We start from the raw sequence: 13,450 nt of genomic DNA, 5'->3' as shown, positions 1-13,450 counted from the left end.
CTTTTCCCCTTATGGGGTATCCAAGAGCCTGTACAGAGTACTTTGTAGGTTCTCCATCGGTAGGAGAAAATAACAGAGGCCAACCAGAGAATATTGAGAAGCAAGGCAGCTAGTAAGCTTGATGTTTATTAACTGTTGCAACAGGGTGCTCACTACCACACGCAGGAGGCAGGAGGGACCCAGAACAATGGTGTGCAAGCCCTTATATAGACTTTTGAAATTACAGTGGTTCCCCACAAGACGAATGCCTCGCAAGACGGAAAACTCGCTAGACGAAAGAGTTTTCCATTTTGGAGGTGCTTCGCAAAACGAATTTCCTTATGGGCTTGCTTCGCAAGACGAAAATGTCTTGCGAGTTCCTGCGGTCCCCCCCCTTCCCCCTTTTTTCTAAGCTGCTAAGCTGCTTATCCGCTTATCTGCTAAGCCGCTAAGCCGCTAAAAGCTGCTAAAAGCCGCTAAACCGCTAATAGCGCTAATCCGCTAAGCCGTCAATGGGCTTGCTTCGCAAGATGAAAATGTCTTGCGAGTTCCTGCGGTTTTTCCCCCTTCCCCGCTTTTTGTAAGCCGCTAAGCCGCTTATCCGCTTATCTGCTAAGCCGATAAGCCGCTAAAAGCTTCTAAAAGCCGCTAAACCGCTAATAGCGCTAATCCGCTAATCCGTCAATGGGCTTGCTTCGCAAGACGAAAATGTCTTGCGAGTTCCTGCGGGTTTTTCCCCCCTTCCCCCCCTTTTTCTAAGCCGCTAAGCCGCTTATCTGCTTATCTGCTAAGACGATAAGCCGCTAAAAGCTGCTAAAAGCCGCTAAACCGCTAATAGCGCTAATCTGCTAAACTGTCGATGGGCTTGCTTCGCAAGACGAAAAAACCGCTAGACGAAGGGACTCGCGGAACGGATTCTTTTCGTCTTGCGAGCCTCCACTGTACCCACCCTGTAGCTGAAGACCACCCCTCAAAACATCATACATACATCACAGAAGGAGGCAGGCTACAGCAGAAATACATCACAGGAGGTGGTCTACAACAGAAATCCTGTCTGGCAGGATACTGATAATGGTCACTTGATTGCTTTACCTGGGCAACCTGGCCAATCCTTTCGAGATGCTAAATACTTAGTTCCTGAGTCCAGGTCACAGGCTCACCCTATTCAAACACAAATACGCCCTTAAGACAGGGTTTGTGAGCAAAGAGACAATGGGGAGAATATTTGAGGTTACTGGAAGAGCCAAAATGGCTTCAGGGTGATTGTTCTGTACTATTTCAGACACGTGGTTTATACGCTTATGTATATGTTTGCCTTGGACATTTATGAACGTTTATTTTATATATATAAGACCTTAGAATTCCTATAACACCAATTGTCAGTGTTTATACCACATTTTTTTTAAAGTTTTGCCTTGAGAGAGTCTTTAAACCTCTTTTGTTGAATGCTGGCTCGTGAATATTTAGCACCTGGACAACAAACTGGGCAGGCACACAGGTCAGCTGGTCCCAGTCTTCCTCACTACAGTGAGACAGTATTGTATTAGTTTTTAAATTATGGGAATTATTTCCATGCATGCACTCATAGGCATATGCAAATTTTATGCAAATCGGTGCCATCCTTTTGCTGACCAATTTCCTAATTTTTGGCAAGCCCTAAGTGCCCACCTTATGCCTCTGCATGTTCAAAACACTTCATACCTTACCACAACTGTATACAGCTACTTGGCAAAATTCTCCTTATCTTATTTATTTTCTGTACCACCCTTCATCTGATGATCACAGGGCAGTTTACAATATATATACACAAACATATATACAATAATGACAAACAAAAGCAAAACCCCCTCCCAGTTTAAAGCATAGCTGTCAACTTACAGGTTTGAAAATAAGGGACCAGCAGCCTTGAAAATAAGGGATCAGCAGCCAAAATAAGGGATTTTGCTTAGCTTATGCATGTCGGGGCTGCCGTCATCCTGGTGCGAGGAGTTCCATCGGCCCTTCCCCAACTGAGAGAGAGGGACAGAGGAAGAGAGACTCTTGCCCGCGAGCCTGGCATGAGGCGGTTGCGGCGCCGTGGTGGCCGCTGAAGCCCCACCCATCTGCATCCCTCCCCATTCCCTCCTCTTCCTCCTCCCTCAGGCCACCTCCCGCTTCCCCTGGTAGCGCAGCGGAAGTCTTGCAAGAGAGGGGCTGCCTGCCTGCCTGCCCGCCGCCACCCATCTCCTCATGACCCGCCCCTGAGGGAGAAAAGGGAGAGACGGAGACGCGGCAGCTCATGCGCGCGCTCTCTCTCGCAGTGGAGGACCCTGAGCCGCTGCTTCCCTCCCGAGCCAGGCGAGCGTGAAATCCGGGAAATTTAAGGGACATCATCAATCCGGGACAGCAGTGGGACACAACGCTGGGATAAGGGAGTTTCCCGCCAAATAAGGGACGGTTGACAGCTATGGTTTAAAGGGCCATAGATTAATTAGCCAGGGGCCTGGGAGAAGAGGAATTTTTTTGCCTGGTACCTAAAGATATGTAATGAAGGTGGCAGGTGTACCTCCTTTGAAAGAGCATCCCACAAGCGAGTAGCCATTGCAGAAAAGGCTCACTCTTTTGTTGCCGCCCTCCAGACCTCTAGCGGAGGAGGCACAGAATTACAAGTAGGCTTATGTGCGGTGACTGAATGACTGTGCCTTGCCTAAGAAAGCACCTTACCTGTTGAACTCACAACTGAAGTGAGATTTTACTCCAGAGACTTCCAGGCTCACACACTTATCTGTTATATTGCCTTAGCTCTCAGCTTTCCACTAATATAACCAGCCCACTTGTAAGTGCCAAAGTATAAAAAATTGCACTGTAATAAGCACTGATTCAGAGCTTTCTTAAAGTAGTAGCAGCAGCAAGCTCAATTAACCTACATGGCATATAGACAATGGGACTATATGCTGTCTTCCATTCCAGCTCTCCCTTTGCAGCAGGTCGCTGAACTCCCCAAAGCATGTGAATCGAAATTAGGAAGCTAGAGAGCACAGCTCTTAAATGTGTATATTGCTAACAGATGTGATGCAGGCAGTTAAGGAGTCTGAAGCCTTGTTACTTGGCTGCAGAATTCTCCTGTGTTTGGTTTGCAAGAGTCTATTGTTTTAATTGTGCTATGTGATAAAGGAAGTTTTAAAGTGAAGGATCAGCAAGTTTGGGGCTGAAGTTTGTGGAGATGGGAGCAATCTTGGTGACCTTTTTCATACTTGCAAAACAGAGGAAGTACAGCAGAGGTAAGAGGCTGGTGCTTCGTTTGCTTTTACACATTTGTAACTGGTGTGGGGTATGTTGTCTGCAAAACCATTTGTTTTAAAAATTATTTGGTTGTGCCACTTTTTGCTATGTTTAAAACTTCCACAGAATATTGTTCAAGGCTGTGGTACTGGGAAGGTGTGCTGTTTGGGGCCCCAGTAGTAACTAAATGTAACATTGGAGCAGGGTTTTAAGAATTGGTGATTGTGCTTTAAAAAGAAAAATCGCTGTGTGTGTGTGTTTTTTTATAGGTGAGAAGCCTTGATGTTTTAGTAGGTTTTACTTTCAAACAGCATAGTAGTGGCCCAGAGGTTAAGTACCTTGAGAAAAGGGTTTTAATTGAATTAATTGTTCAGGTCACATGTGAAAACAGGAGTAAATGTTCAACTGTCTGGGATGCCATGAATTAAAATAGCAAAATAGCATTAGTGATGGTATTATCATCCTTTGATGATAATTTTATTATAAGAATGAAACATTTGGAAATGTCAGCTTTAGAATGCATTCTGCTGGGGTGCACAATGTTTTCACTTGAAAGTCATCCACATTGAAATGAAAGCCAACCTAAACAAGGATTATAGCAATGTGAGCTTATATCTGTACTTCCTTTTCCTCCTGTTCTCATGTTTATCTTCATGGTGATCATTCTAGGCTACAGCATAGTAATAAATATATATTTCAAGACTGTTTTAATGTGTGCTGAATTTTCCTGTAGTTTTGAATTGCCTTTGAGAAGTAACTAGGCTACTAGACTCTTTTCTTAATAAAAAATAATAATAATTTTAAATATATAAGGTAGTCAGTTTTCTTTAATCTTATCATAAGCATCTTGGTAGCTGTTCATGTTTGATTGTATGCAAAGTGAAAGCAGAGAAAGGCATTTAGTGTTTTGTCTGTTGTATTTTCACAAGGATATAGTTTTCAAATTAAAAGTTATACACAAGACTTCATTTGTAATACATGGTTCTGCTGTTCCGCTGTGCTCAGTGGAATTTGCCTTTTGGTAAAGGGCCACAGAATAACACCTTAGATAACTGCTGGCCTGTTTTATGAAAGTTGCAAGTGGTGTGTTTATAAATTCTGAGGATGCTTGGATTGCTTTAATCAAGCATGCTTTAATTAACTCCAGACTGGACTATTTTAATATACTGTATGCGGGGCTATGTTTCAGGGGAGTCCTGAAGTTCTAGTTGGTCCAAAATGTGGCACTTGACTTGCCAGTGCTCACAGGTAGGAATGCACAACTCTACTGTTGTATCCATATGGTTCTGCCTAGAAATTAAGATCGGTGTCAGAGGCCTTGCTCTCAGTGTGATCTTGGGAGATTTGGCAAGTGAGCATGAGAGAGAAGACCTTTGAAGTGGCCCTGCAACTCTGAAATGCTCTTCCATTTGAAATTCATCAGGCTCCGCCTTTGTGTATCTTTGCTATAAACTGAAGATGCTTTCATTTCGATGGGCGTTTTATATGCAGCTGTCAATGTTATTGGAACAAGTATTGGTATATAACAAGCCTTGTTGCTGCCAGCTTTCTGATTTTGCATTGTTTGAAATGTGGGCTGTATTTTGTTCCTGCTTTTAGAAACGGGTGTACTTTTCTTGATTATATAACAGCTTTATGATTGTGTACTCTGCTCTGGGCACTTCCAAACAGAACAACAGAATATAAATAAATCTCACATTGATTCTGGCCTCGGAGCATCCATAATTGCGCAAAGAATAACAGACAACGACCCTGTAGATCAGGATTGGGGAACTTCAAACCCAGGAGCTGAATACAACACTCCAGGCCTCTCTATCTGATGTTCAAGACTCTCCCCTTGCCCTAAGGCAGGCTTCCCCAAACTCGGCCCTCCAGATGTTTTGGGACTACAACTCCCATCATCCCTAGCTAATGGGATGAATGCTCAGGGATGATGGGAATTGTAGTCCCAAAACATCTGGAGGGCCGTGTTTGGGGATGCCTGCCCTAAGGCCACACACCCCACTGAACCTGATCCAATACCATCTGTGAGTAATAATAATAATAATAATAATAATAATAATAATAATAATAATTTATACCCGGCCCATCTGGCTGGGCTTCCCCAGTCACTCTGGGCGGCTTCCAACAAAATATTAAAATACCGCAATACATCAAACATTAAAAGCCTCCATAAACAGGTCTGCCTTCAGATGCCGTCTAAAAGTCTGGTGGTAGTTGTTCCCTTTGACATCTGATGGGAGGGCGTTCTACCGAGAAGGCCCTCTGTCTGTTTCCCTCTGGCTTTTTGCAGTGAGGGAACCACCAGAACGCCCTCAGCGCTGGACCTCAGTGTCTGGGTAGAACGATGGGGGTGGAGATGCTCCTTCAGATATTGAAGTACTTTTATCTGTCTGCACAGCGCCCTTGAACTGTGACAATTTCTCCTCCTTGCCTGCGCAGATGGGTTTGTGGCTGGATCTACACACCTCAAAGAAGAGTTTGTTAAATGCGTTGTAAACTTAGAGAAATAGGGGTGGCGAAAACAGAACTCCACAGTGCTATCTGGTGTCAGTGTTATAATGCATATATGACGCACAAAACGTGCTTTTTCTTTGCCAATGTAGCTGAGTCCACGGTTTGTGTAGAAACCCTTGGTTTTGCATAGCTGGAAGGTAGACTCACATCTGTTGCTCTTTGGCCCACCTGCCACTGGCATGTACCCCTCCAGCTTACCCCCAGCCCCGACTCTAGATGCTTTGATGTGGGTCAAGCACTGTGATAGACCAGAGTACATCACTGAACACTTAGCAGTTAGGAGAGTGTGCTTAACTGGGAATGCTGGCAAATAAAACTGGATCCTGGCCTGTGTCTGCTAACATTATCCATCACCTGTAGCTCACAACAGTTCCCAGGGTTTTCATGCTTGGATAGTTGTGAAAGGTGTAGATGGTTTGATTTACTGGATAAAATATCACCACTCCTCTATGCAGAAAAAGGGAACCTTCTTGCCAATGCAGAGGTCTTGGAAAGAGTGACTTTATTATGAATAGCTGACATTACATCACTTTCTAAGTTAATCTCACGGGCAGCCAAGTGCCTGCTCACTTTTTTGAAACCTTTATAGAAACTGCTATTTCTTTGTTTTTAAGGGGTTTTCCTTAACACTAAGTACGATATAAATTTGTACAAGTAAATAAACAAATAATAAACCATCGTCCCACAAGCATATCCAGATATACTAAGCATTGCAATCAGTGAATTATTTATGGGCTCTTGTTGTCTTGCTATATTTGTCCTTTTGTGTGGCCTGTATTTATAACTTCAAAATAAAATTCCATGGAAACAAAGAGAAGATTCGACCTTGTGATTAAATTTATGCTCCAACATTTATACATGTCACTGGAAAATATAGGTTAAATAAAGAAAACTGACAGTTCTGCAAACCATCCAGTCGCAGATTTAGGCTTGAGTGTTTCCAAAGAAAACACTGTGTTATCTTGAAAAATCCACAATACTGGCATGGATTTAAAGTAAAATGAATGGGAATCTAAATTAAATGGTAAAAACTATGTATCATCCACTGACAGGTTAAGAGTTTCCAAAAGCAAGATGGAAAACAATACTATTTATGAGGGGAAAATGAATCCCCAGACAGATAATTCTCCTTGAGATGAAAGGATAAAAGGTTAAGACTATCTTGTGAGCAAAAGAAAGAGAATTGTAGTATCTAGTAACAGAGAAAGTATGGTTGAGGAAACAACAGCCATTTTGACAGAAAGTATGAGCAGTTATTTTGAGGTTGTGTTGCCTAATACGCAGCACATCTGCCCTTTCAACACACCTCTTCTACTAATTTGCTGTGAATTTTTAACTGGTGGTAGAACTGTACCTCATCACCTCATTGCAGAATATGCTAAGCTGAATGTTTAATATTCTTGTTCCAGTGTGCAGTATGGCAGGGGCAGGGAAGGCTGTGACCATACTTTGCACATCCTTTGCACTCAGATGGTGCTAGCTTTGGTTCCTGGCATTTCTAGTTAAAAGGATCTGGTCGTAGGTGATAGCGAAAGACCTCTGTTTACACTAGGGAAAGCCTCTGATACACTAGAGTAGAAGGTTTATATTTTTATTGGTTTTCCACATTATTACAAATAAGACCAAATTACTTTAATTTAATTCAGTTTCTTAAAAATATTCAGGTTTCCCGCTCCTGTTGTAAACATATGTCCATCACTTCTTCTGTAGCCATTTCATCTCTCCTTACTTACAGCACCTCTGTTAATTCTCATAAATATAAAATCCATTTTGTGTGTGTAGTCCTTCATAAGCATTGTTCTCAGACCTGGTGTGTCGGGAGAATGAATTGCTATCTTCCTTTGTTCAGTTCTCTGCAGTGTTTACAATTCACATTCCATTCCTTCCACTGTTCCCAGATTGTGTATGGGCTGCGGCTATAAATAACTCACAGAGACACGTCCAGTCTCTGCCATTAAAATTCCACACTGGAGTTCTTCCTCGGCACTGTTAAAGACAAAGTCTTTATTCAAATAGAGCATCTTGCCTGATTTATGCAGCCACCGTTCAATCTTCTTACTCAGCATGGATATAAGATACATTTTCATTCAGGCAAATACTTCCCTTATGTTATATACAGTCATACCTCGGGTTACAGACGCTTCAGGTTGTGTACCGCCAAAACCCGGAAGTACCAGAACAGGTTACTTCCGGGTTTTGGCGGTCGCGCATGCGCAGAAGCACTAAATCGCACTATGCGCAGATGCGCCGAATCACAACCATGTGTGTGCAGACGCCCAGCTGCAGGTTGCGAACGCTGCGGGTTGCGAATGTGCATCCCACACAGATAACATTCGCAACCTGAGTGTCCACTGTATTTTTATTTAAGATTTTCTTGGTTTACAAAAGTATGTAACATTTTCTACAGGTCAGTTTCATTTGTTGAGACATTAGTGTTACATTAGGAAGAAAAGGGGGAAAGAGGTGGAGGGGGGCATGGTGAGTGGGGCGATGTTTCTATTTTACTTAATTTATGTGGGGGGTTTAATACTTCCCTTATTTAACAAAGTTGTGAAAGAATATTCAGCATGTGAGGGAAATGTTTTTTGTTTTAATCCTGTTTCCTAATATTTCTTCATTAAATGTGGTAGTCATTCAATAAATTATTTTATTAAATTTGTATATTGCCTGTCATCTATAGATCTCTGGCTGAGCATCCAAATGTGAATAGCACATCCCCCAAACATAAAAACACACCCCATAGCCCCTGAGTTTCAAAACAAAACAGGAGCACTATTTGCCTTTTCTGGGGCTACTTCCATTCATCAACTCCTTCCTTGGCCAAGCAAGGAGATATTTCCCAGTACCACCTCCTTGACGCAGTGCTTGCATAGAGATGATGTTTGTTTGCTGGTTCACTGGTCAGGAAGGAAAATTCTGCCTGTCTTCTGAGTCTCAAATAGTGAATTGCCCCCATCATCTGTCATTCTCTGGGTGGTCCCTTGGTGTCCTTTGACTTCAGACCAGGAGTCTCGACAGCCGCCAGATAAACTGGTCACAGAACGGCTGACTCTTTTTCTAGTTTTGTCCGGCCCCCAAAGATGGAAGCGCTGGAGTCAATTCTGCGTGTGCATTAAGCTTGTTCTTTTCTATATTTGCCTTTTCAAGCAACTTGTGCCTTTGCCTCAACCCGCTAAGCGTTCCAGCTTCCATCAGGAGGGATTCATTTATCACACAATAGGTCTACTTTAACTCCATTTAATAGGGATAGCAGGCTCCACAGGCTCACATCAGAGGCGTGATTTTTCTCCCCTGGGGAGATGTGCCATTAAAGGGCACGCTGCTTTGATCTGAAACTCTAATATGTGACAATGCTGAAGTTTCCTCTATTCACAGTAAGTTCTAAGTGTTCTGAAGTGTAGTTTGTGGAAATGAAAACTCTAGGTGGTAATGAGGCCTTGCTTTAATTTATAATCTCTGCTGAGCTCAGAAGAAATGAACGTTAATTTTGCAATTCAGGGGCAGTAATCTCATCAGTTATGATGTGGGGGCTAATAGTTCTTTAGATATAATATGCTGTATTCCTCAAAGCTTTTGTCACCACATCTGCACTATAACTAAATTTGCATTTTAATTAAAGCAATCAAATAAGGGATATTAAACCCGGCGGCAAGGAACATGGCTTTCATATCCATATTCAAGTGAAGCTTTTAAAAAAACGCAGTAGTTAAGACTTTTTGAATGGCACTGTAGATAAACCTATTTTTCTTTATTATTGTGGAATTTGTGTAAAAGATGTTCCTTTTTAATTAAGACATGTAAAGCTGCAACTTAACATTTATTGTGCTGTTTTATGCATAATAGGTTTTTTCCCACACAAACCAACCTGGTGTTCAGGAAGACAGGGCAGTTTTTTTTAACAAAGCAAATAAAATAATAAACAGGAAGGTTTGTTAGCCATAGCAATACACACACAAGATCTGATATAAAAATGCACCTATATAGATCAAGGTAATTCCAAGGCTTCTGTATTTTAATGTTATTTTAATTGATCTTTCTCCTTGCATCTCATATTGTAAATCTAAAATAACTGTGAATACAGTAATTAATAGAATTCACTCATCTGGATTTCACAGTTGAGCAGCTGGAGAATACATTATCAGTGTTAATAAATGATCTGCAAGTTAGAGTTGTAGCAGATTGCTTCGGATGCCATTCTCTACTGGGATGAGCGGGACTAGAAATGTTCTTGGTAAAGCCTTTAGGTGGCAGTCGTCACTAGTCCAACCCAAGAGTTAAACCCATTAGAATTAATGGCCATGGCTAACCTAAGTCCATTCATTACAATGGGTCTAATTTGAGTAGGTGGCTACCACTACTATAACTGGCAGCTATGACTGCGTTAAAGGGATGTGGGTGGCGCTGTGGGTTAAACCTCAGAGCCTAGGACTTGCCAATCAGAAGGTCGGCGGTTCAAATCCCTGCGACGGGGTGAGCTCCTGTTGCTCGGTCCCTGCTCCTGCCAACCTAGCAGTTCGAAAGCACGTCAGAGTGCAAGTAGATAAATAGGTACCGCTCTGGCAGGAAGGTAAACAGCGTTTCCGTGCGCTGCTGTGGTTTGCCAGAAGCGGCTTAGTCATGCTGGCCACATGACCCGGAAGCTGTACACCAGCTCCCTCGGCCAATAAAGTGAGATGAGCGCCGCAACCCCAGAGTCTGTCACGACTGGACCTAATGGTCAGGGGTCCCTTTACCTTTAAAAACAGTATATTCCCCACTGTATCAGAATCCCTTGAAGATTACCACAGCACCCAGAGATAGGCTATCAGGTTGTGTATCCACAGCAGTGACCTGAGGAGAAATGACCACTGGAAGGTGCACAGAGAGAAGAAACGTCATGGTGTATCTGCAACAGCACAACTAGATGCCTTCATTTGCCCCAACTGCAACAAAACATGTTTCTCCAGTGATTGGTCTCTACAGCCACATCAGGCGCTGTAACTCTCCAATGGTTTGGCTTTACTCCCAAAGCCGTACTCCTCCATTATCTCCTGAGACAGACGGATGCTAAGAACAAATGCAGCATAAGGAAGGTGCAGTTCAAAGGAGAAACTAGGGGGAAAACACAGTGAAACAAATTAACAAAATTTATCATGTTGTATCTTAAAAAATGCTTTTGAATTATGGTGCTGGAGGAGACCCATGGACTGCAAGACTGCAAGAAGATCAAACCTATCCATTATTAAGGAAATCAGCCCTGAGTGCTCACTGGAAGGACAGATCCTGAAGCTGAAGCTCCAATACTTTGGCCACCTCATGGGAAGAGAAGACTCCCTGGAAAAGACCCTGATGTTGGGAAAGATGGAGGGCACCTGGAGAAGGGGATGACAGAGGACGAGATGGTTGGACAGTGTTCTCGAAGCTAGCAGCATGAGTTTGACCAAGCTGCGGGAGGCAGTGGAAGACAGGAGTGCCTGGCGTGCTCTGGTCCATGGGGTCACGAAGAGTCGGACATGACTAAACGACTAAACAACAAGAACAACAATCTTAAAATTTGTGTTTCAAGTTTTTGTTTTGCTTTTTGCTAACAACATGTAGTCAGATTTCCTCGTGACAAAGAGTAATTTTAAAATCTTGCCAGTAACTATTTCCGCTTGCAGTTACTTTGTGGAAGAAACTTTGCTTTGCTGGCTTTTTATTCATCTGTTTTACTGATGAGCTGTAGAGGGCAGCAAAGAAGCTAGAAAAAAGCAACATCGCCATCTGTAAAAAGTAGAAATACAAACTAATAAAAGCACCCTGAAGGTTAAGTTAGAAATGGAACATGCGGAGATGCTTCTGTTCTAGGGCTCCTGTCTCTGACCCAGGGGCCTTTAGGATATTAATTCAGTCCTGGGTAATTGAAAGGCCCAGGAAATCTTGCTGGTGTTCACAAAAGTTTTGCATGAGTTTCATTGATGCCTCTTCCAGAGTGTTTTTTTGTTTTGTTTTTGTTTTACCTGGCTTGTCGTCACTATTTTACCATTCTGTTGGACAGTGATGGCAGTACTTATCACAGTCATGACATCATTGGTGTGCATGCTTTCGACATCCGTGTAAGGCTGCAAGATGTCTCTTCATTCTTGCTAGGAAGTAAGCCCTATTGAACATAGTGGGACTTTGCTCACTCGTGATATATGTATATGCATGTAAACGGCAGTGCTTTCCTCATTTACCCAGCAGTAAGTGGGGAGGGCCACAGCTAAATAGTACATGTGAGCTAGTTCTCTCTCTCTCTCTCTCTCTCTCTCTCTCTCTCTCTCTCTGTGTGTGTGTGTGTATATATATATATACACACACATAGACACCACCCAGAATCTCCAGGTTTTACATGAAGGTTGCAGTCTAAGCTCTTTAATATATTGTTTGATTTATCCAGAAACAACCTTGCATAAGGTACAGTGGAACCTCAGGTTAAGTACTTAATTCATTCCGGAGGTCCGTTCTTAACCTGAAACTGTTCTTAACCTGAAGCACCACTTTAGCTAATGGGGCCTCCTGCTGCCGCAGCGGCGCTGGAGCCCGATTTCTGTTCTCATCCTGAAGCAAAGTTCTTAACCTGAAGCACTATTTCTGGGTTAGCGGAGTCTGTAACCTGAAGCATATGTAACCTGAAGTACTACTATATTTTGTTCAGGCCTGGCATGCTTGTATTTGTACTTGTGGGATGCATCTATTGGGCAGCCATCCCATAATGTCCCGACCTACATGTCCATAGAAGCATCCCTCTTTTCATATTTGGAACATTGGAAGGGGTGAAATTTGCCTTGCCATCTACCCAGAAATCTGGCTTGTAATCAAACTGATGGGCTTGCAGAACAGCTGCTGACAAGCACAACTTAGATTTTTCAGAGATTAATTGGTTTTGCAGAAGAGGTCTTTCTAATTGGGTATTAATTGAGAGAAGTGGTGATGGGGTTTGTGGACTGTTTGCACTCATGTCCTGCTTCCAGGCTTCCCACAGACATCTGGTCGGCCACTGTGAGAAAAGGATGCCATCCTGGATCAGCCATTGGCCTGATCCTTCAGGCTCTTCTTATGTTTCGTTTTAGATAAACGATCATGCTGAAAGCTACTGTAAGCTACTTCTTTGCACCTGATGTTAAATGCTGCTTTCAGAGAAAAATACTTGTCAAAAAAGAACTATTATGGGTGCATTTCCGTTTGTCCTTTATATGGAAAGTGGGAAATCCTAAAGTATCAGTTAGAGGCTGGGGTTGTCTCTGCTTCCCCCAAGCGATCTTAGCCCCTAACCACTCAAACTTTTCATGCAAGCTTTTAATCACTTAGCTTAGCCTTTGTTAATGGAGAAATCTGAGGGCTCCCTTGGACAAAAAACAAGGAATACCAGAACAAAACAGCAGCCAGTAGGCTTGGTCTTTATTGAAGACTGTCGTGACAGGACTCCCACCTGCCACAAGGTGGAACAAGCTGGAAGCCCTGAACAAAAGACCCCCCAAACTTTTATTAGCTGCTAATCCCCATATTAAAGGTAAAGGTAAAGGTACCCCTGCCCGTACGGGCCAGTCTTGCCAGACTCTGGGGTTGTGCGCCCATCTCACTCAAGAGGCCAGGGGCCAGCGCTGTCCGGAGACACTTCCGGGTCACGTGGCCAGCGTGACATCGCTGCTCTGGCGAGCCAGAACCGCACACGGAAACGCTGTTTACCTTCCCG

General features: G+C 43.1%; 1 protein-coding gene across 7 annotated transcripts in view; it reads left to right on the top strand.

Moving 5' to 3' along the window:
* The window catches only part of KCNIP4 (potassium voltage-gated channel interacting protein 4), a 396,014-nt gene that overhangs the window by 186,176 nt on the left and 196,388 nt on the right, over nt 1–13,450 (top strand). The window contains exon 1 of one of the 7 annotated variants that reach the window (XM_083755084.1): nt 2,916–3,239. The exons of 5 other annotated variants lie outside the window; for them this stretch is intronic. In XM_083755084.1, the coding sequence (XP_083611210.1) occupies nt 3,182–3,239 (58 nt within the window). In that variant the 5' untranslated portion in view covers nt 2,916–3,181. Of the gene's footprint in view, nt 1–2,915; nt 3,240–3,819; nt 3,844–13,450 lie in introns of those variants that run through there. One more of the 7 variants, XM_083755075.1, reaches the window with a different exon arrangement.

The sequence above is a fragment of the Podarcis gaigeae genome (assembly GCF_964106915.1).
Source record: "Podarcis gaigeae genome assembly, chromosome: 9".
NCBI classification, from domain to species: domain Eukaryota; kingdom Metazoa; phylum Chordata; class Lepidosauria; order Squamata; family Lacertidae; genus Podarcis; species Podarcis gaigeae.
This window is presented reverse-complemented; position numbering and strand designations above follow the sequence as displayed.